At 46.8% G+C, this 22,698-nt stretch overlaps 2 protein-coding genes across 11 annotated transcripts in view; one reads left to right on the top strand and one right to left on the bottom strand.

Moving 5' to 3' along the window:
- The window catches only part of LOC140208222 (NACHT, LRR and PYD domains-containing protein 3-like), a 96,675-nt gene extending 86,381 nt beyond the window's left edge, over positions 1 to 10,294 (bottom strand). For all 10 annotated transcript variants that reach the window (XR_011888699.1, XM_072276738.1, XM_072276737.1 and 7 more), the window contains exon 1: positions 10,192 to 10,294. The gene's annotated coding sequence lies outside the window, so the exon portion shown is untranslated. The remainder of the gene's footprint in view (positions 1 to 10,191) is intronic.
- Positions 10,295 to 12,421: 2,127 nt separating this feature from the next.
- LOC140208233 (uncharacterized) lies at positions 12,422 to 22,123 on the top strand. Its single transcript, XM_072276748.1, has 2 exons — positions 12,422 to 12,485; positions 17,444 to 22,123. The coding sequence occupies exon 2, from the start codon at positions 17,920 to 17,922 to the stop codon at positions 20,467 to 20,469; it is 2,550 nt and encodes an 849-aa protein (XP_072132849.1). The 5' UTR covers positions 12,422 to 12,485; positions 17,444 to 17,919; the 3' UTR covers positions 20,470 to 22,123.
- Positions 22,124 to 22,698: the final 575 nt, after the last annotated feature.

The raw sequence follows: 22,698 nt of genomic DNA on the forward strand, positions 1-22,698 counted from the left end.
AAACTGATTTTTTTAAGGAATCATGAAAAAAATGTTTTAGAAACAACTATAGACAATGTGAGTCTGAAGGAAAAAACTATAAAATTCCGGAAACTCGCAGCAAGCAGGGCATCGACTGTAATTGGTAACGTTGTGGTTTCGAGACTACCAGTAGTGTTCTTTATATCAGTTTTCACATTCACTGACCTTCCCTGCAGTGAAGCAGACTAATAATGTGAATGTTTTCACACCTGAATGAAAGTGAAACGACAAACCAGTTGGATATGGTTTTAGCAGAACGGCCGAAAGTTCTGCTTGAGGAAAAACTGCCTCCAGTTCTGTGGAATGTGCGGGGCCAGATAGCTGCTTGCACCAGACCCTAAGGTTGTTATATCACAGAAAAACAACCCACACCTTTTCCCAATACTCGTTCAACCTTATTTATTTCTCTTCTATAGGTAGATGACCAAAACTGCAGTAAACACTCCAAATTCAAACGCACCAATGTCACCAACCTCAAAATAACACCCCATCTCCAGGATTCAGTACATTAATTTACGCAGGCAATCTGGAAAAGGCTCTTTTTTATGACCCAATCTACCTGTGGCACTACTTTAAGTGTATTATACACCAGAATACTAAAGTGAGTTTGTTTACGTGATTGAGAGTGAAATGTCAAACCAGTTGGAATTGGTTTCAGCAGAAAGGCCACTCTCTGTTCTAAAGAACATGCGGGCAGCTGGTTAAACACAGACCCTGAGCTCCGAGTCTCACAGAAAAGCAATCCACATTTTCCAAATCAATCAGTGATATTGCCTCTTCCCCCTTCCTTTCCAGTTCCACTGAAGAGTTTCGGCCTGAAACATTCCCCGTTGTATTCAGTTGCATACATATTGCCCAGACCTGCTGAGTTACTCCAGCATTTTGTCTTTCCCTGGTTACGAAAGATCCGCGACTGGGAGTGTGTGGGCAGTTTGAAACCGCATCAAAACACATCCACACTGTTGAATATTCTTGGGGAATTAAAGTGTGAATCATTCAAGTCTGATATGAATTTCGGATCTTTACTCAATCAAATCTTTGTCTGCGATCAAGGAGTCACAGAGTCATAGTTAAGAGAGTCATATTGAAACAGAACACAGTACAGACGCTTTGTCCAAGTCATTTAAACCACCTGTTCCCGCCCACCTGCACAGTAGCCATATTCCCCCATCCATATTTTCAAAGGCAAAATCGTGCTCGCATGTACCACTTCTATTGGCAGCTCATTCCACTGTCTCTCCACTCTCTGATTGAAGACGTCTTCACTCATGTCCCCCTGAAACTTTTCACCTTTCACCCATAATGCATGATCTCTGGTTGTCGTTCCACCCGACTTCAGTGGAAAAGACCTGCTTGCATTTACCTATCTATACGCATCATCCTGTTGTACTGCTCTATCGAATCCCCTCTCAATTTTTAGCGTTTCAAGGATTAAAGTCTGAAACTACTCAACCTTTCCTTATCACTCAGGTCCTCCGGAAACATCCCTGAAATTTTTCCCAGTACTCTTTCAAACTTACTTGCATCTTTCCTGTAGGAAGGTGACCAAAACTACACACAATACTCTAAATTCAGCCTCACCGATGTCTTATACAACTTCAAAATAACATCCTGTCTCCTGCAGTCAATAATTTAATTTATGAAGGTCATTCTGGCAAAAGCTTTTATTTATGACCTTATCTGCCTGTGGCACTACTTTCAATGAGTTATGGACCTGTATTCCCAGATCCTTTTGTTCCACCACAATTTTTAGTGCTCTACTGTTTACTGTGTAAGACCTACCATAGTGCAACACTTCACACTTGCCTGCATTAAATCCCGTCTGCCATTGTCAGCGCAGAATTTCCAGCTGTTCCAGATCCCACTGTAACCTGTGAAAACTTGCCTCTCTGTCAACTACATCCCCAATCTTGGTGTCATATGCAAATGTGCTTATCAAGTTAAAAACATTATCATCCCAATCATTGATATAGATGGCAAACAGCAACAGACCCAACTACCTTCCTGCGGCTCTCCACTGGTCATAAGCCCCAATTAATGGAGACAATCATCGACCATCACTGTCTACCTTCTCCCAAAACACCATTGTCTACTCCAATTTACTTCCTTACATTGAATGTGATGCAAATGAATTTTCTTGACAACCTCCTACACGGGATTGTTAAATGCTAGCAAAAGTGTATGTAAACAACATCCACTACATTGCCTTTATCTACTTCCCTGGTAACATTCCCCATAACCTCATCAAAAAAAGTGTGCTGCCAGTAACAAACAAAGTCATGCTGACTGTTCCAAATCAGTCCTGTCTTTTCAAATACTTATATATGTAGTGCTTCTAATAACTTCCACACTACTGATGTCAGAAGCACTGGTCTATAGTTTTCTGGGGTTTTTTTTCAGCCTTTCTTTAACAGCAGAATAATGTCATTTACTTGGATTTTCAGAATGCGTTTGATGAGGTGCCATACATGAGGCTGCTTAACAAGGTAAAATCCTATGGCATTACAGGAAAGACACTGGCATGGATAGCAGAATGGCTGGCAGGCAGGAGGCATCGAGTGGGAATAAAGGAGGCCTTTTCTGGTTGGCTGCCTAGTGGTGTACCACAGGGGTCAGTATTCAGTCTGCTGCTTTTCACATTGTTTGCCAATGATTTAGATAATAGAATTGATGGCTCTGTGGCAAAGGTTGCGGATGATATGCGGGTAGGTGGAGGGGTAGGTAGTGCTGAGGAAACAATGCGACTGCAGCTGGACTTAGACAAATTGGAAGAATGGGCAAAAAAGTGTCAGATTGAATACAATGTTGGGAAAAGTATGATGATGCATTTTAGTACAAAGAATGATAGTACACACTATCATCTAAATGGGGAGAAGGTTCAAATGTCAGAGCTGCAGAGGGACTTTGGAGTCCTCATGTAAGACTCCGAGGAAGTTAATTTACAGTTTGAATCTGCAGTAAAGAAGGCAAATGAAATGTCCTTTATTTGATGGGGAATAAAATATAAAAAACAAGGAGATAATGTTGCTTGAGATAATGCCGAGCCTTTATAAGACACTAGTCAGGCCACACTTTGAATATTGTCAATGGTTTTGGGCTCAATATCTCCGAAAGGATGTGTATTCATTGTGCAGAGTACAGAGGAGATTAACGAGGGTGATTCCAGGAATGAAGGGGTTAACATCTGAGGAGCATTTGGTGGCTGTGGGCCGATATTCACTGGCATTTAGAAGGATGCAGGGGTGGGGTGGGGGAGGATCTCATTGAAACCTACCGAATGTTGAAAGGACTGGCTAGGGTCCACTGTCACACTTGATAGGTCCTATTCTTACACATCTTATCCTCTTGCTCTTCACATCCTTGTAGAATACCTTGGAGTTTTCCTTAATCCTGCCAACCAAGGCCTTCTCATGGGCCCCTCTGGCTCTCCTAATTTCCTTTTTAATCTCCTTCCTGTTAGCCTTATAATCTTCTAGATCTCTAACATTACCTAGCTCTCTGAACCTTTTGTAATCTTTTCTTTTCTTCTTGACTAGATTTATTACAGCCTTTGCACACCACAGTTCCTGTACCCTACCATAACTTCCCTGTCTCATTGGAACATACCTATGCAGAACTCCACACAGATATCCCCTGAACATTTGCCACATTTCTTCCGTACTTTTCCCTGAGAACATCTGTTTCCAATTTAAGATTCCAATCTCCTGCCTGACAGCCTCATAATTCCCCTGACTTCAATTAAACACTTTTCTAACTTCTCTGTTCCTATCTCTCTTCAATGCTATTGTAAAGGAGATAGAATTATGATCACTATCTCCAAAGTGCCCTGAGAGATCGGACACCTGACCAGATTTATTTCTCAATACCAAATCAAGTACAGTCTCTCCTTTTCTAGGCTTATCTACATATTGTGTCAAGAAACCTTCCTAAACACACCTAACAAACTCCACCTCATCTAAACCGCTTGCTCCAAGGAGGTGCCAATCGATATTTAGGAAATTAAAATCTCCCATCATGACAACTTTGTTATTATTACACCTTTCCAGGATCTGTTTCCCTATCTGCACCTCGGCATCCCCGTGACTATTGGGCGGCCTATAAAAACCACCAAGTTATTGACCCCTTCCTGTTCCTAACCTCCACCCACAGAGACTCAGTAGGGAAACCCTCCATGATGTCCACCTTTTCTGCAGTCGTGACACAATCTCTGATCAACAGTGCCACACCCTCACCTCTTTTGCCTCCCTCCCTGTCCTTTCTGAAACATCTAAAACCCGGCACTTGAAGTAACCTTTCCTGACCCTGAGCCATCCAAGTCTCTGTAATGGCCACCACATTATATCTCCGAGTACGGATCCTGAAACAGAAAACCCACAGCACAACACAGGCCCTTTGGCCCACAAAGCTGTGCCGTACATGTCCTTACCTTAGAACTACCTAGGCTTACCCATAGCTCTCTATTTTCCTAACCTCCATGTACCAATCCAGGAGTCTCTTTAAAGACGCTATCGTTTCGCCTCCACCACCGTCGCCGGCAGCCCATTCCACACACTCACCACTCTCTGCATAAAAAACTTACCCCTGACATCTCCTCTATACCTATTTCCAAGCACCTTAAAACTCTGCCCTCTCATGCTAGCCATTTCAGCCCTGGGAAAAGGCCTCTCACTATCCATATGATCAATGCCTCTCATTATCTTGTACACCTCCATCAGGTCACCTCTCATCCTCCGTCGCTCCAAGGAGAAACGGCCGAATTCACTCAACCTATTCTCCTAAGGCATGCTCCCCAATCCAGGCAACAGACTTGTAAATCTCCTCTGCACCCTTTCTATGGTTTCCACGTCCTTCCTGTCGTGAGGTGACCAGAACTGAGCACAGTACTCCAAGTGGGCTCTGACTAGGGTCCTATATAGTTGCAACATTACATCGCAGCTCTTCAACAATCCCACAGTTGATGAAGGCCAATGCACCATATGCCTTCTTAACCACAGAGTCAACCCACGCAGCTACTTTGGGCGTCCTATGGACTTGGACCCCAAGATCCCTCTGATCCTCCACAATGCCAAGAGTCTTACCATTAATACTATATCTGCCATCATATTTGACCTACCAAAGTGAGCCACCTCACACTTATCTGGGATGAACTCCATCTGCCACTTCTCAGCCCAGTTTTGATTCCTATCAATGTCCTGCTGTAACCTCTGACAGCCCTCCACACTGTCCACAATATGCCCAACCTTTGTGTCATCAGCAAATTTACGAACCATCTCTCGACTTCGTTATCCAGGTCATTTATAAAAATCACGAAGAGTAAGGGTCCCAGAACAGGTCCCTGAGGCACATTACTGGTCACCGGCCTCCATGCAGAATATGAGCCATCTATAACCACTCTTTGCCCTCTGTGGGCAAGTCAGTTCCAGATCCACAAAGCTACATCCCCTTAGATACCATGCCTCCTTACTTTCTCAGTAAGCCTTGCATGGGGTACCTTATCAAATGCTTTGCTGAAATCCATATACACTGCATGGCTTTCCCTTCATCAATGTGTTTAGTCTGAAACAATCGATCGACAAATGGTGCAATAGCCACAGCTCTACATACCGTCCTTACACATCTGGAGAAGAAAGATGCTTATGTGAGAATGCTGCTCTTGGACTAGAGTTCAGCATTCAACACCATAGCTCCATCCAGGCTCAATAAGAATCTCAGAGCCCTCACCTTGACCCTGCCTTGGGCAGCTGGATCCTGGACTTCCTGTCAGATTGCCAGCAGGTTGTAAAAGTGGGCTCCCTCACCTCCAACCCTCCGATTGCAAACACAGGTGCCCCTCAGGGCTGCATATTGTGTCCTCTCTTTTACTCCCTGTATACTCATGACTGTATCACCACCCACAGCTCCAATCTGCTAATTAAACTTGCCGACAACGCTACATTGATTGGCCTAATCTCAATCAATAACGAGGTGTCCTACAGGGAAGAAGTCAAGAAAACAACCTTTCCCTCAATGTTGCCAAAACAAAGGAGCTGGTTGTAGACTACAGGAGAAATGGAGACGGGCCAACCCCTATTGACATCATTGGATCTCGGGTTGAGAAAGTGAACAGCTTTAAGTTCCTCGGCATCCACATCACTGAGGATATCACAGTTCCATACTTACCGGCTGTGTGGTGAAAAAAGCACGACAGTGCCTCTTTCACCTCAGACGGTTGAAGAAGTCTGATATGGGCCCCCAAGTCCTAAGAACCGTCTACAAGGGCACAACTGAGAGCATCCTGACTGGCTGCATCACTGCCTGGTGTGGGAGCTGTACTTTCCTTAATCGCAGGAACCTGCAGACAGTGGTGCGGACAGCCCTGCGCATCTGTAGTTGTGAACTTTCCACTGTTCAGGACATTTACAAGGATAGGTGTGTAAAAAGGGCCTGAAGAATCATTGTGGAACCAAGCCATCCCAACCACAGTCTGTTCCAGCTGCTACCATCCAGGAAACGGTACCGCAGCATAAAAGCCAGGACCAACAGGCTCCTGGACAGCTTCTTCCACCAGGCCATCAGACTGATTAACTCACGCTGACTCGAGTGTACTCTATATTACATTGACTGTTCTATTTTTATAAATTACTTTAAATAACTATGATTGCACATTGCACATTTAGATGGAGATGTAACATAAAGATTTTTACTCCTCACGTATATGAAGGACATAAGAAATAAATTCAATTCAATTTCATTTAATTCATCTCAGTCCCGGACAGTGCACCTCCTTTTACAGAGACTGGGATCCCTGGTTCCAGATGTTGTGCATTTCAATGTGCTCACCTCTCAGTCCTCGATTCTCTAAATGAAAGGGTTATCGCATTTGATCTTTCTTCATATGATGACCCCACCACTACGGGGATCAGTCTGGTGAATCTTCATTGCACTGTCTAACCTCACCCGTGTTTCCACCATGACTCTTCTCCCACCCCTAACACTACTTCCACCTTCCCACCTGCCCCTCACCTGGATCCACTTTCACTCCCCAGCTCTTGCCCCATCCCCATCTCTCACCTATCTTCTCAATTTCCCATCTACTGTTGGTCTTAAATACCCCCAGCTGGGCCTCTGCAGCTGCCTCTGCTAATTTCACAAATTCGCCACACTCTGGCTAAAGAAATTTTGCTGCATCTCGGTTTTAAACATGCATCCCTCTATCCTGAGGGGCATTCACAATTTTAAGTGTGTGCAAATTGACCGCCTGGGTTGCTGATTGGGATCTTCCGCAGGGAGAGTTAAGTTTAGGGAATACATCTTTCAGGAGCGCAGATAGCTGGTAAATAAATGAATAAGTGGCCGGCAACACACACAAAATTTGCTGGTGAACGCAGCAGGCCAGGCAGCATTTATAGGAAGAGGTACAGTCCGTTTTGGGCTGAGACCCTTGGTCAGGACTAACTGAAAGAAGAGATAGTAAGAGATTTGAAAGTGGGAGGGGGAGGGGGATATCGGAAATGATAGGAGAAGACAGGAGGGGGAGGGATGGAGTTAAGAGCTGGAAAGTAAATAAATAACAGATGGGGTATGAAGGGGATGTAGGGCATTAGCGGAAGTTAGAGAAGTCAATGTTCATGCCATCAGGTTGGAAGCTACCCAGACGGAATACAAGGTGTTGTTCCTCCAACCTGAGAGTGGCTTCATCTTGCCAGTAGAGGAGGCCGTGGATAGACATGTCAGAATGTGTATGGGACATGGAATTAAAATGTGTGGCCACTGGGAGATCCTGCTTTCTCTGGCGGACAGAGCGTAGGTGTTCAGAGAAATGGTCTCCCGGTCTGCATCGGGTCTCACCAATATATAGAAGGCCACATCGGGAGCACCGGACGCAGTATATCACCCCAGTGTCACCTCACCTGGAAGGACTGTCTGGGGCCCTGAATGGTAGTGAGGGAGGAAGTGTAAGGGCATGTGTAGCACTTGTTCCGCTTACAAGGATAAGTGCCGGGAGGGAGATCGGTGGGGAGGAATGGGGGACGAATGGACAAGGGAGTCGCATAGGGAGCAATCCCTGTGGAGAGCGGGGGTGGGTGGGAGGGAAAAATGTGCTTAGTGTTGGGATCCCATTGGAGATGGCGGAAGTTAAGGAGAATCAAGTGTTAGACCCAGAGGCTGGTGGGGTGGTAGGTGTGGACAAGGGGAACCATATTCCTCGTGGTGTGGTGGGAGGATGGGGTGAGAGCAGATGTGCGTGAAATGGGAGAGAAGCATTTGAGAGTAGAGTTGATGGTGGAGGTGGGAAGCCCCTTTCTTTAAAAAAGAACAGGCAGGTTTGTGGATCTTGGGTAGGAGGTAGAAACAGGAAGTGCAGAGTCTGGGAACTATAAGGTTGGTAGCAGTGGATGGGAGATCCCCTGAGCAGATAAAGTTGGTGATGGTTCCCACACCCCACACTTCCCATTTCTACCTCCTACCCAAGATCCACAAACCTGCCTGTCCAGGTAGACCCATTGTCTCAGCTTGCTCCTGCCCCACCGAACTCATTTCTGCATACCTTGACACTGTTTTATCCCCGCTTGTTCAATCCCTTCCTACCTTTGTTCGTGACACTTCCGAAATTTTTTGATGATTTTAAGTTTACTGGCCCCCACCGCTTTATTTTCACCATGGATGTCCAGTCCCTGTATACCTCCATCCCCCACCGGGAAGGGCTCAGAGCTCTCCGCTTCTGTTTGTATTCCAGACCTAACCAGTTCCCCTCTACCACCACTCTGCTCCATCTAGCAGAATTAGTCCTCACTCTTAATAATTTCTCCTTTGGCTCCTCCCACTTCCTCCAAACTGAAGGTGTAGCCATGGACACCCGTATGGGTCCCAGCTATGCCTGCCTTTTTGTTGGCTTTGTGGAACAATCCATGTTCCAAACCTATACTGGTATCCGTCCCCGACTTGTCCTTCGCTACATCGACGACTGCATTGGCGCTGCTTCCTGCACGCATGCTGAGCTTGTTGACTTCATTAACTTTGCCTCCAATTTTCACCCTTACCTCAAGTTTACATGGTCCATTTCCGACACTACGCCCCCCTTTCTTGATCTTTCTGTCTTATCTCTGGAGACAGCTTATCTACTGATGTCAACTATCAGCCTCCGGACTCTCACAGCTACCTGGACTATTCCTCTTCTCACCCTGTCTCTTGCAAAAATGCCATCCCCTTCTTGCAATTCCTCTGTCTCCGCCGCCATCTGCTCTCAGGATGAGGTTTTTCATTCCAGGACCGAGGGAGATGCCCTCTTTTTTACCTGTTTTGACGTGTCAACCCATCGCCTCCTCCCGTGTCAAGATGAGGCCACCCTCAGGTTTTTATAAAGCTGCAACACAACTTCCAGACTTTTGAACTCAAATGTCTCGACTAATAAAGACAACCATGCCATTTGGCTTCTTAACCACTCGATCAATCTGTGCAGTCATTTTCAGGGAGAGATGAATGTGGACTCTAAGATCCCTCTGATCATCATCACTGTTCAGCATCTTGCACTTAACAGTGTCCTGTATCTTTACATTTGGCCAACCGAGCTGCCAGGATGATCGTCACTAATCAAATCTCACTGAGTTTTCTCAGGTCCTGTTGAATTTGACAAGTGCACAAGTACGGGAAGTTACAGGGACAGAGAAACACTGACTTGTAGCAATATCACAGGCAAGTACATTCTGATGACACACGGAAAACAAATTATACGATTCTCTGTCATAACAATATAGAAATATATTTTACGTCACCATGCTAACAGGACCAGTACAACAGGGACTGGACGGCGGCTCATCTCAGACGGTTCGGTGTGAAGGTCTCACAACCCGGACCGACCCCGGCAGATTCTGTCAAGGAAGCGAGGCGAGGCCGCCAGTTTAGGAAAGTTCATCCCCTCCCGCTTCAGGTTTCACCGATCACCTTGTGTTTCTCTCTCCCTTTCCCACCCCCACCTTTCATTCTCCAGTCCTGCCGAAGGGTTTCGGCCGGTAACGCGACTGTACTCTTTTCCTGGGTGCTGCCGGGCCTGCTGAGTTCCTCCAGCACTTTGCGGAAGTTGCTCGCATTGCCAGCATCTGCCGATTTTCCTCTTGTTTGAGTTCGGGAAAGTTAAAGGGTCTCACTGCCCAACATCAGACCTCCCTGCTCGGGACCGGCTTCAATACTCACCGAATGGAAATTGTCGGTGTTGCCCCGCAGAGAATAATCCGTTCCCGGAACCCGGATCCCGATCCCACCGCCGATTCACTTCAACAAAGGACGGAAAACAACACCGCCCTGCCCGTACTGAGCATGCGCGATGTCGTCTGCGCGTCATCAGCGCGGTGGGCGGGGCCTCGGAACCAAACCTGCGGCTCTCTCCGCCAGAGAAAGTAGGATCTCCCAGTGGCCAAACATTTTACTTCCACATCCCATTCTGACATGTCTATCCACCGCCTCCTCCAGTGTAAAGACGAAGCCACACTCAGGAACAACACCTTATATTCCGTCTGGGTAGCCTCCAACCTGATGGCATGAACATCGACTTCTCTAACTTCCGCTAGGCCCCACCCTCGTACCCCATCCATTATTTATTTATATACACACATTCTTTCTCTCACTCTCCTTTTTCTCCCTCTGTCCCTCTGAATATACCCCTTGCCCACCCTCTGGGTCCCCCCGCCCCCGTCTTTCTCCCTGGGACTCCTGTCCCATGATCCTCTCATATCCCTTTTGCCAATCACCTGTCCAGCTGTTGGCTCCATCCCTCCCCCTCCTGTCTTCTCCTATCATTTTGGATCTCCCCCCTCCCTCTCCCTCTCAAATCTCTTATTAGCTCTTCTTTCAGTTAGTCCTGATGAAGGGTCTCGGCCTGAAACGTCGACTGTACCTCTTCCTAAAGATGCTGCCTGGCCTGCTGCGTTCACCAGCGACTGTGATGTGTGTTGCTTGAATTTCCAGCATCTGCAGATTTCCTCGTGTTTGCAGCTGCCGCATCTCTGCGGCAAAACGGGATCACGTGACGGGAGAAGGGTCTCCCACGTGACCCGGTGACGTCTCCTCGCCCCTCACACGCTGCCCGACGCATTCCCACTTTATTTCATTATTTCCCGTATTATTTCAGCAACATTTTGAATTTTTCCCTCCATATCTTCCCTGTCCCTTCCTCTCCACCCCCCCCCGGGTCACAGAGTTCTATGTTTATTAACACTAATTTCTATTCACATTCCTCCGATCACTGAGTCTTCACCGCCCTCTGTGGTGGGGATTTACAGACATTCACGACCCTCGGAGTGGAGACATTTCCCCTCATCTCAGTCCCGGACAGTCCACCCCTTTTTCAGAGACTGGGATCCCTGGTTCAGCCAGTAATGATTTTGTGCATTTCAATGTGTTCACCTCTCAGTCCTCGATTCTCTAAATGAAAGGGTTATCACATTTGATCTTTCTTCATATGATGACCCCACCACTCCAGGGATCAGTCTGGTGAATCTTCATTGCACTCTCTATAACAAATACTCTCTAACCTCTTTGTTAATCCTCTATGGAATTAATTTCCATCTTCTGCAGCCCCGTGTTGCCCCAACCACTCACCTCCCACCCCGTCACTATTTCCACCTTCCCACCTCCCCCTCACCTGGATCCACCTCTCACTCCCCAGCTCTTGCCCCATCCCCACCCCTCACCTCTTTTCTCGGACTATTTCCCGTCCACTCTCAGTCCAGAGGGAGGGTCTCGGCCCGAAATGTTGACGGTCCATTTCCCTCCACAGATGCTGCCCGACCCACTGAGTTCCTCCGGCAGTTTGTTCTTTGGTCTGTGTGACCCGTGTTAGTGTGGGGAGCGGGATTTTACACCATATTCCCGGTACAGTCTCAACAAAACACAAATAATTGTCACTTTGCCCGGACCATTGGCCCCGCTTGCAGGGCAACAGTCTGCCGGTGTTTGCCCCCCAATGTGGTGAATCGCCACCACCGTGGGCTCAGACATTTCCACAGATGAGCCCCTCCTGTCCCCACCGGGACAAACATCCTGTCCGCCCCCTCTCTCACCGTCTTCATCCTCTCCCTCCCCGGGGAACCGGCATCAAACCGACGGGCCGAGCGGTCTCCTCCTACCTCTCAGCGACACATCAGACTCCGGCCGCAGGAGACGCTTCACAAACGCCCCAACTTCCCTCGGAGGGAAATGGAAATAAATCAGAAAGCGGACATTTACTTTGACGGTTGTCCCGCCGTGACGGAAAGTTCGGGAGACGGTGTCAGCGGGGGTAACGCCCTCTCGGCTGGTCCGCCTCCGCTATTGGTTGGAATTAGTGATTGACATCGCTTCGCACCAATGAGAATTGTGCAGCGCGTGACTCCTCTGTTGACAGCGGTGGGGGAGGGGCTGGTCACGTGATTCGTAGCCCAGCCGTTAAACCGACCAAGCTCGAGCTCACCAGCGCGCGGGGCACAAAAGGCCCCGGATGATCGGTTGAGGTGAGAAGGGGTCTCCGGGTTGGGGGTCTCACCGGGCGGCGTTTTCAACACCGACTTCGGGTAGTTGCTGTGACTCCGGACTCCGTGACCCGCAATCCCGGGACAGTCCTGCTCTCTTCCCTCTCTCTCAGCCCCACCATCCGTACACGGGCCCCGGGGAGCTTCCGGCTGATGAGGGAATGGGAACCGATGGGTCTCTCAGACAGAGCTGAGCTCCAGCTGTCTAAATGCAAGGATCGGGAACTCGGAGAAAGGGAACAAAATCTTTTACATCAGCTGTTGTGAAAATCACCTTTGTTCTGCCTCCAGTCACAAACAAGAGAAAATCTGCAGATGCTGGAAATCCGAGCAACACACACAAATTGCTGGAGGAACTCAGCATTAGTACTCTTTTCCATAGATGCTGCCTGGCCTGCTGAGTTCCTCCAGCATTTTGTGTCTGTTGCTTGTTCCACCCCCTCTTGTTCTGGACTTTTCTACCCGTGAGAACATGTTTTTTTAATTTTTTTTATTTTTGTTATTTTCTACAAACTACAGCATTGAAGAAAAAATCAATAGTGTAAATAGAGGGATCATTGCAATACAGACAAAAATAGCAATAATACACATCTTAACAAATGAGCAAGTCACCCATATTAAAAATGAAAAGTTAGAAAGGAAAGCTCCCAACCCACCCATGATCCAACTCCAAGCCAACCATTACATTATAAGTATAAATATTTAAAAGGACATTTGAGATAAACTTCTTTCACCCCAGAACTATGTATTGTAGTAAAAAGAGAAATGATTGATTAAAAAAAAAGTAGCCTGCTACCTAATCAAAGAAAGCTGGAAATGCAGGCTCTATCAAAGGAAGAAAAAAATACACTTGTCAATCAAGGTGAGAATTATGAAAATATTCCAGAAACGGTCCCCACACCTTATGAAACTTTATATCTGAAATAAAAAGTGAATAGTAAATCTTTTAAAGATCTAAATAAGACATAATATCCCTGAGCCATCGAACATGCGTAGGGGGAACTACATCTCTCCACTTAAGGAGTACTGCACGTCCAGCTAAAAGAGAGACAAAAGACAATGTTCGTCATTTAGCCGGGATCAAATGCTTGTCAGAGTCTCGAGAAATACCGAAAAGAGCGAATAAAGGATCAGGTTCCAAATGACGGGGACATGTTTTGACCTGTTCTCTCCAGGTACATAATGATATCAAACACCTTTGCCCTGGGCAACAAGTAGCTTTCACATCACAAACGTGCCAGACTCCAATGAGACAGACTACTGCCCTTCCCTTCATATTCATTGGCATTGCCATCACTGAGTTCACCACCGTCAGTCACCTGGGGGAGGGTTCAGGGGAAATATTTATGTACAATACAGAAACTGGTGTTACCTGTGTGTATTGTGGTGATGTAAAAGTTACTGGAGAATTTACAAGTGGGAAGAAGTGGAGTGATATTTGGAAATCTGAGTTTTTAAAGCGTAATTTAGCAAGCAAACCACATATGGACGGTGTGCAAAAGCTCTGGCGAGAAAATCCTTCATTACCCGTTACAGGCCTGCTACATAGGTTGTGTGAGAGTGCAGATGAACTCCATCAAACCCAGAGGAGATCAAAGTTCTTATTGAGAGTGATTTGCTAGCTGTTAAAATGAATATCTCTCTATATAAAATTCACTGTGCACATGTTGTCACTGGGTAAAAAAATGCAGAGTACAAGCTTTATGTGCACACTGGTCATTACAAATTAGAGGGTACATTGGTGGGAAGGTGAGGAGACCTCCAGTGTCCCTGATGCCCTCACCTACAAGATGTGTATCCAGCTGCAGCTTGTAACCCTGCACTTTAAGGGGTTGGAACTGAGATGGATGATTTCCGGATCATCCAGGAGTTGGAGGGGGTGATAGATATGACGCGAAGAGAGATGAGTTACACCCAAGGTGCAGGACACAGGAAACTGGGTGAGAGTCAGGAAGGAGAATGAGGTTAAATAGCCATCGCAGAGTAATCTTGTGTCCATCCCACACAACAACAGGTGGATCCACTTTAGAAACTGTTGGGGGGATTACTGACAGAGGAAAATCAAAGGGGTGAGAGGGGACTCGTTAGTGAGGGGAACAGAACAAGAGGGGACTAATATCCCAGTGGTGAGGCTCGCTAGTGCTAGTGTGGGGAGAGGGTGATGTGGTTAAAATATGTTGGAGGGGGAATGGGAACCAGAATGACAGAACAGATAGTGGGGAGGGTGAATTGAATTGAATTGACTTTATTACATACATCCTTCATATTCATGAGGAGTAGAAGTCTATACGTTACGTCTCTGACTAAATATGCAATGTGTAATTTATAGTAATTTATAATAAATAGTTTGTACATAGGACAGTCAATATACCATAGAAATGCAATTGTATCAGCATGAATTAATCAGTCTGATGGCCTGGTGGAAGATGATGTCCCGGAGCCTGTTGGTCCTTTCGCTGTGGTACCGTTTCCTGGATGGGAGCAGCAGGAACAGTTTGTGGTTGTGGTGAATTGGGACTCCAATATCCATTGGGCCCTTTTTACACACCTGTCTCTGTAAATAACCTGAATAGTGGGGAGTTCACATCTACAGATGCGCTGGGCTGTCCGCACCACTCTCTGCAGGTTCCTGCGATTAAGGGAAGTACAGTTCCCATACCAGGCAGTGATGCAGCCAGTCGGGATGCTCTCAATTATGTCCTTGTAGAAAGTTCTTAGGATTTGGGGCCCCATCCCAAACTTCTTCAACCGTCTGAGGTGAAAGAGGTGCTGGTGTGCTTTTTTCACAACACAGCCGGTATGTACAGACCATGTGAGATCCTCGGAGATGTTTATGCCGAGGAACTTAAAGCTGTTCACCCTCTCAGTCCCAGATCCATTGATGTCAATAGGGCTTAGCCTGTCTCCATTCCTCCTGTCGTCCACAATCAGCTCCTTTGTTTTTGTGACAACGAGGGAGAGTTTGTTTTTTTGACACCAGTCAGATGTTGTTCAGACCTCAGACAGAGTCAGCAATCAAATGGTTGAGCATGGAGCGATGAATGTGCTGATCTGTGTATATCACAATGCAAGAAGCATCGTAGGAAAGCCAGATGAGCTCAGGACAGGGAATTATGATATTGTAGCCATTATTGGGACTTGGTTGCACTCAACAGTCTGAGAGATTTAGAGGAACAAATTTGTAGAGAGATTGCAGACCATGCCAAGAAACAAAGGTGTGATTTTAACTTTCCATATATTGACTGGGACTCCCATACTGTAAAAGATGTCAAGGGGGTAGAGGTTGCCAAATGTGCCCTTAATCAGTTCGTAGAATTCCCGACATAGAAGTGTGCAATGAGCTGTTAGGAAATGATCCAGGGCTGATGATCGAAATTAGTGATCATAATGCCATGAGATTCAAAGTAAATATGGCAAAAGAGAGGTCTGCACTACGGGTTGAGATTCTAAATTGGAGAAAGGTCAATTTTGGTGGTATCAGAAAGGATCTGACAAGTGTGGTTCGGGACAGGCTGTTTTCTGGCAAAGGAGTACTTGGTAAGTGGGAGGCCTTCAGAAGTGAAATTCTGAGGGTGTAGAGTTTGTATGTGCCTGCCAAAATAAAAGTTGAAAGGTAACTGCTGCAGGGAACCTTGGTTTTCAAGAGATATTGAGTCTCCGGATATTTTGTTCCTCTAAATGTCTCAGACTGTTGGGTGCTACCAAGACTCATTAATGACTACAATATTGTAATTCCACACCCTGAGCTCATCCGACTTCTTGTTTTAGTTGTCTTCTGCAGGTTTCTAAAATTTTCCCAATAGTTTTTGCTCTTTTGTTTGCCCTCTCTATGGCTTTTATGTTAGCTTTGGCTTCTCATTTCATCCACAATTGTGTCCTCCTGCCTTTCCAATGCTTCCACTTCTTTGGGATGTATCTATCACTCAACTCCTGAATTGCTCCCAGAAACTCCAGCCATTGCTGCTCCATTGTCACTCCTACCTTTTCCTTCCAAAGAAGTTTGTCCAGCTGCTCTGTCATGGAAACATGGAGAAGTTCAGTACAGAAACAGGCTATTTGGCCCATCTAGTCAATGCCAAAAAAAACATTTGAGCTGTCTAATGCAACTACCTGCACTGGGACCATCGTCCTCCATACCCCGACCATCCAGGCTCCCATACAAACTTCTTTTACATGGTGAAAATGAGCTCATATTCACCACTTGTGCTGACACTCTCACGACCATTTCAGTAAAGAGCTTTTCCAAATGTTTCTGTTTAATTTTCACCTTCCCCACTTACCCATGACCTCTGGTTGTCATCCCACCCAACCTCAGTGGGAAAAGCTGCTTGCATTTACCCTGTCTATACCCTCATAATTTTGTATACTTCTTTCCAATCCTCAAAGCAATGTGTACTTTCCTTGTTTATGTTTAGAGCCTTTTTTAGATGTATAAGATGATGAGGGGCATTGATCATGTGGATAGCCAGAGGTTTTTTTCCCAGGGCTGAAATGGCTAACGCGAGGGGGCATAGTTTTAGGTGCTTGGAAATAGATACCGAGGGGATGTCAGGGGTAAGTTTGTCACACAGAGAGTGGTGGGTGTGTGGAATTCACTGCCGGCTATTTGTGTGAGAGTGTACCAGTTACTGTGGGGCTAGGCACCCATGCAGCTCAGTGGGAACAGGGAATAATACCAATGGAGAGAGTCAAACTGAGTCAGGTCACAGATTGGAGATGGCAGAAATGCCGCATTCTTAGAGAGACAGGAAGAGCATCAGAGAATTTGATGATCATTCCAGATACCAGCTCTGTACCCAGTTAGAAGATGATTTCTCTCTCCAGCTTGGGTTGAACTTTACTGTAGCAGTGTGATGCCAGAATACACTTTGACAACTCAAGTGACCTCATCTGAAAGGTTTTCCAACACTGATTGATGGATTTTGTAAATCTTTTTACAGGTTAAAAATGACAAGGAATTTGTCTACTGGACTCTCGAACAGAACACGCCAGTTTTGCTGTCTCCGTCCAGATATTTAATAGTCATAGTCATACTTATTGATCCCGGGGGAAATTGGTTTTCGTTACAGTTGCACCATACAACTGAAGAAGTGGAACAAGGCATTCACTCAATCATCCCTCCTGCTCAGATGATGGGGAGTGATTCTCTGGATCATCAGACCGATTGGCATTCCCGTCATTTTACACAGAGGGGAATCCATTCATCTGATCATACTGTGGGAATGGATTCAATCGGTCATCTCAACTGAAGGTACATCAGCAAGTACACACTGGGACAAGGCCATTCACCTATTCTGTGTGTGAGAAGGGATTCAGTCGGTCTTTCCATCTGTGGACACACCAGTCAGTTCACCCTGGGCAGGGGCTGGTCATCGGCTGAACTTGTTGGGAAGAATTCACTCGATCATCTGACCTAATGTCTCACCAGCGAGTTCACACCGGGGAGCAGCCGTTCACTTGCTCGGACTGCGGGAAGGAATTCACTTGCTCATCTAAATTGAAGGTACATCAGCGAGTTCACACTGGAGAGAGGCCATTCATCTGCTCGGAATGTGGGAAAGGATTCACTCAATCATACCATCTGCTGACACACCAGCGAGTTCACACTGGGGAGAGACCGTTCACCTGCTCAGACTGCGGGAAGGGATTCACTTGCTCATCTAAACTGAAGGTACATCAGCGAGTTCACACTGGGGAGAGGCCATTCATCTGCTCAGACTGTGGGAAGGGATTCACTTGGTCAACCGATCTGCTGACACACCAGTCAGTTCACTCTGGGGAGAGACCATTCACCTGCTCAGTCTGTGGGAAGGGATTCACTTGCTCATCTCAACTGAAGGTGCATCAGCGAGTTCACACTGGGGAGAGGCCATTCACCTGCTCAGATTGTGGGAAGGGATTCACTTGCTCATCTAAACTGAAGGTGCATCAGCGAGTTCACACTGGGGAGAGGCCATTCATCTGCTCAGATTGTGGGAAGGGATTCACTTGCTCATCTAAACTGAAGGTACATCAGCGAGTTCACGCTAGGGAGAGGCCGTTCACCTGCTCAGTCTGTGGGAAGGGATTCACATGCTCATCTCAACTGAAAGTGCATCAGCGAGTTCACACTGGGGAGAAGCCGTTCACCTGCTCAGACTGTGGGAAGGGATTCACATGCTCATCTCAACTGAAGGTGCATCAGAGAGTTCACACTGGGGAGAGGCCGTTCACCTGCTCAGACTGTGGGAAGGGATTCACTGGATCATCCCAACTGAAGGTACATCAGCGTGTTCACACTGGGGAGAAGCCGTTCACCTGCTCAGTCTGTGGGAAGGGATTCACTACATCATCTGAACTGAAAATACATCAGAGAGTTCACACTGGGGAGAGGCCATTCACCTGCTCAGACTGTGGGAAGGGATTCACATGCTCATCTCAACTGAAGGTGCATCAGAGAGTTCACACTGGGGAAAGGCCGTTCACCTGCTCAGACTGTGGGAAGGGATTCACTGGATCATCTAAGCTGAAGTTGCATCAACGACTTCACACTGGGGAGAGGCCATTCACCTGCTCAGACTGTGGGAAGGGATTCACTCAGGCATCTGAACTGAAAGTACATCAGCGAGTTCACACTGGGGAGAGGCCGTTCACCTGCTCAGAATGTGGAAGGGGATTCACTCGGTCATCCCAACTGCTGGTACACAAGTCAGTTCACACTGGTGAGAGGCCGTTCACCTGCTCAGTCTGTGGGAAGGGATTCACTCAGTCATCTCAACTGAAAGTACATCAGCGAGTTCACACTGGGGAGAGGCCGTTCACCTGCTCAGAATGTGGAAGGGGATTCACTGTGTCATCCGAACTGCTGATACACAAGTCAGTTCACACTGAGGAGAGGCCGTTCACCTGCTCAGTCTGTGGGAAAGGATTCACTTGCTCATCTCAACTGAAGGTGCATCAGCGAGTTCACACTGGGGAGAGGCCGTTCACCTGCTCGGACTGTGGGAAGGGATTCACTCGGTCATCCCAACTGAAAGTACATCAGCGAGTTCACACTGGAGAGAGGCCATTCACCTGTTCAGATTGTGGGAAGGGATTCACTTGCTCATCTAAACTGAAGGTACATCAGCGAGTTCACACTGGGGAGAGGCCGTTCACTTGCTCCGTCTGTGGGAAGGGATTCACTCAGTCATCTCAACTGAAGGTACATCAGAGAGTTCACACTGGGGAGAGGCCGTTCACCTGCTCAGACTGCGGGAAGGGATTCCCTCGGTCATCCAGCCTACTGGTACACATGTCAGTTCACACTGGGGAGAAGCCGTTCACCTGTTCAGACTGTGGGAAGGGATTCACTCAGTCATCCAGCCTACTGGTACACATGTCAGTTCACACTGGGGAGAGGCCGTTCACCTGTTCAGACTGTGGGAAGGGATTCACTCAGTCATCTCAACTGAAAGTACATCAGCGAGTTCACACTGGGGAGAGGCCATTCACCTGTTCAGACTGTGGGAAGGGATTCACACAGTCATCTCATCTGAAGGTACATCAGAGAGTACACACTGGGGAGAGGTCGTTCACCTGCTCTGTGTGTGGGGAGGGATTCACTCAGTCATCTGAACTGAAGGTACATCAGCATGTTCACACTGGGGAGAGACCGTTCACCTGCTCAGACTGTGGGAAGGGATTCACTTGCTCATTCCACCTACAGAGACATCAGCGTGTTCACACTGGGGAGAGGCCATTCAACTGCTCAGAGTGTGGGAAAGGATTCACACAGTCATCTCATCTGAAGGTACATCAGCGTGTTCACACTGGGGAGAGGCCGTTCACCTGCTCTGTGTGTGGGGAGGGATTCACTTGCTCATTCCACCTACAGAGACATCAGCGAGTTCACACTGGGGAGAGGCCATTCACCTGCTCAGACTGTGGGAAGGGATTCACTTGGTCATCTCAACTGCAGAGACACCAGCAAGTTCACAATGGGTAGAGGCTGATCACCTGCTCAGACTTTGGGAAGAGATTCTGTCAGCCGTGTCAACCAAATGTGCATCATTGAGTTCACACTGGGGAGAGGTTGTTCACCTGCTGCGAATGTGGGAAGCGATTCACGCGGTCATCTAACCTTATCTAAGTCGCGCTTCGGCTGGCAGCGTAATATAGGCAGTGATAGCCCCCCAGCCCGGCCCAACTTCAGAAATCTCATTTGGGTGGATGCTGCATGATGTGTCCCCTGTTACAAATCAGTACCCTGTGTGACAGGGTCCTGAATTACCCCTATGAACTGTGTTCGATTACCCCTATTAACTGTGCTTTTGAAAAGAGAGAGAGAGTTATTTAACATCGATAGCTTGTTTTGAAAGAGAGAGAGACAAAGACTAACTGTGGGACTGTCACTTTAAGGCACGAGAAAGAACTCGTTAACTTTAGGCATTCTGCTGAGTTGGAGAAAGCACCGAGCAGCTCGTAAGTTGCAATTGTAACCGAAGGCGGTATTATTTAATGGACACTTGATGTCATGATTTTTGGCAGGTTGTTGACACTTTCTTCAAGGATTTTTGCCTGCTTGGATTTCTTTCACAGGGAGAGGATAGAAGAGGTATTTGAATGATAGTTGACGCTCAGCACGGGAAGATAAAATAGGTCAGATGATAGACCTCAGACACATGTTTGGACACTGAATGAGCATTGTTGTGCCTGCAGGTAAAGTGGGTTTTGGAGGATCGATCAGGCAGATCGATCCATCGCTCTTGCAGTGGAAAGAGGAAAAGGGTTGACTCGTGGGGAGTTGTCCATGTGTCCACCCTTGCCTGGGGGATAGCTCCACCACAGAAAACCGGTCCCCTTTGTTAAAGTCACAGTCGGTGACTTTTAAAGGATTTCAAAGGACAACGAGAAGATCAACGTCATCTGCTCACCTGAAGACTCAAATCTCTCCCCCTCTCTCTCTCCATCACTACTCAACTCAATACCATGAACTGAACTGAACTGAACTTTACTCATCATCGTAAGACTGTATCTTTTTACCCCTAGACTTAAAGAAGCTTGGTTTTTCATACATATATATTCCACACTTACTTTTATGTAATCATTACTAACCTGTTTGATTTATCTACATTTATATTATTGTATTGCGTAGTTACTAATAAATATTATTAGTTTATAGCAATACTGGACTTCAAAGTGTTTTCCATCTCTGCTGGTTCTTTATTCCCGTCATGGGCTACGTGTACAAAATTGGGGCTCGTCCGGGATATGAACCCTGGACCTCTTGCAAAATTGGGGCCTGCATCAGTGTCATGAACAAAATTGGTTGGGAGGCTTGTTTGAATTGATTGGGGAAAATCTCGTTTTATTTGGTTGTGTGGGGATACAGCAGAAATGGATGTTAGTATTGAGGATGAGCTTCAGCTTCTGTTGGAAAAATTAAGAATGGAGCATGAATTGAAATTAAAACAGCTCAAGAGAGGCTAGAAAGGCAGCAAGATGTAGACAAGAGGCAGCAAGACAGAGAGAAGGGTAGAAAAACAGAGAGAAGAGGCAGAAAGACAGAGACAGCCGAGATGGAGATATGGCAATGTGAAGATCAGGTGGCAGACGACAAACAGAAGCGGTTCAAGCTGGAAAAGATAGGGAAGTTGCAGCAAAGAGGTTTGCAATGGATGGAGGGGTAACTTCCATTGGAAACAATAGAGGTCTGGTCACCCCACCCCCTCCACAGGGATCAATGACGTTGGGTCATCCTCACCGGGTACATTGGACTGATGGTCAGCCCGGCGGGATCAATGGATTGTGGGTCACTCACACAAGGAACATTGGGTAGAGGTTCAACACTACATAGATGAACGGCTGAGACTTCACTACCACCGGGAACAATGAATGGAGATTCAACACCATACGGACCAATGGCTGAGGCTTCACTACCACCGGGAGCAATGAATGGAGGTTCTGCACCACTGGGATGGATGGGTTATGGTCACCACTACAATAGATGGACTGTCAACCACCTGGTACAAGGGTCGGTTGGTCACACTTAACGGGAAGAATGGATGCAGAGCCACCATCATCAGACATTATAGATATTAGAGAATTGCTGTAATTTGTAACCCTGCTTGGTAATATACTTTACTTTATCGAGAGTTGAAGGGATTTGGCATGTCAACAAATACACTCAAAAACATCTATAGTGGTACAGTGGTGAGCATTCTGACAGGCTGCA

Source organism: Mobula birostris, chromosome 13 (genome assembly GCF_030028105.1).
Source record: "Mobula birostris isolate sMobBir1 chromosome 13, sMobBir1.hap1, whole genome shotgun sequence".
Lineage (NCBI taxonomy): Eukaryota > Metazoa > Chordata > Chondrichthyes > Myliobatiformes > Myliobatidae > Mobula > Mobula birostris.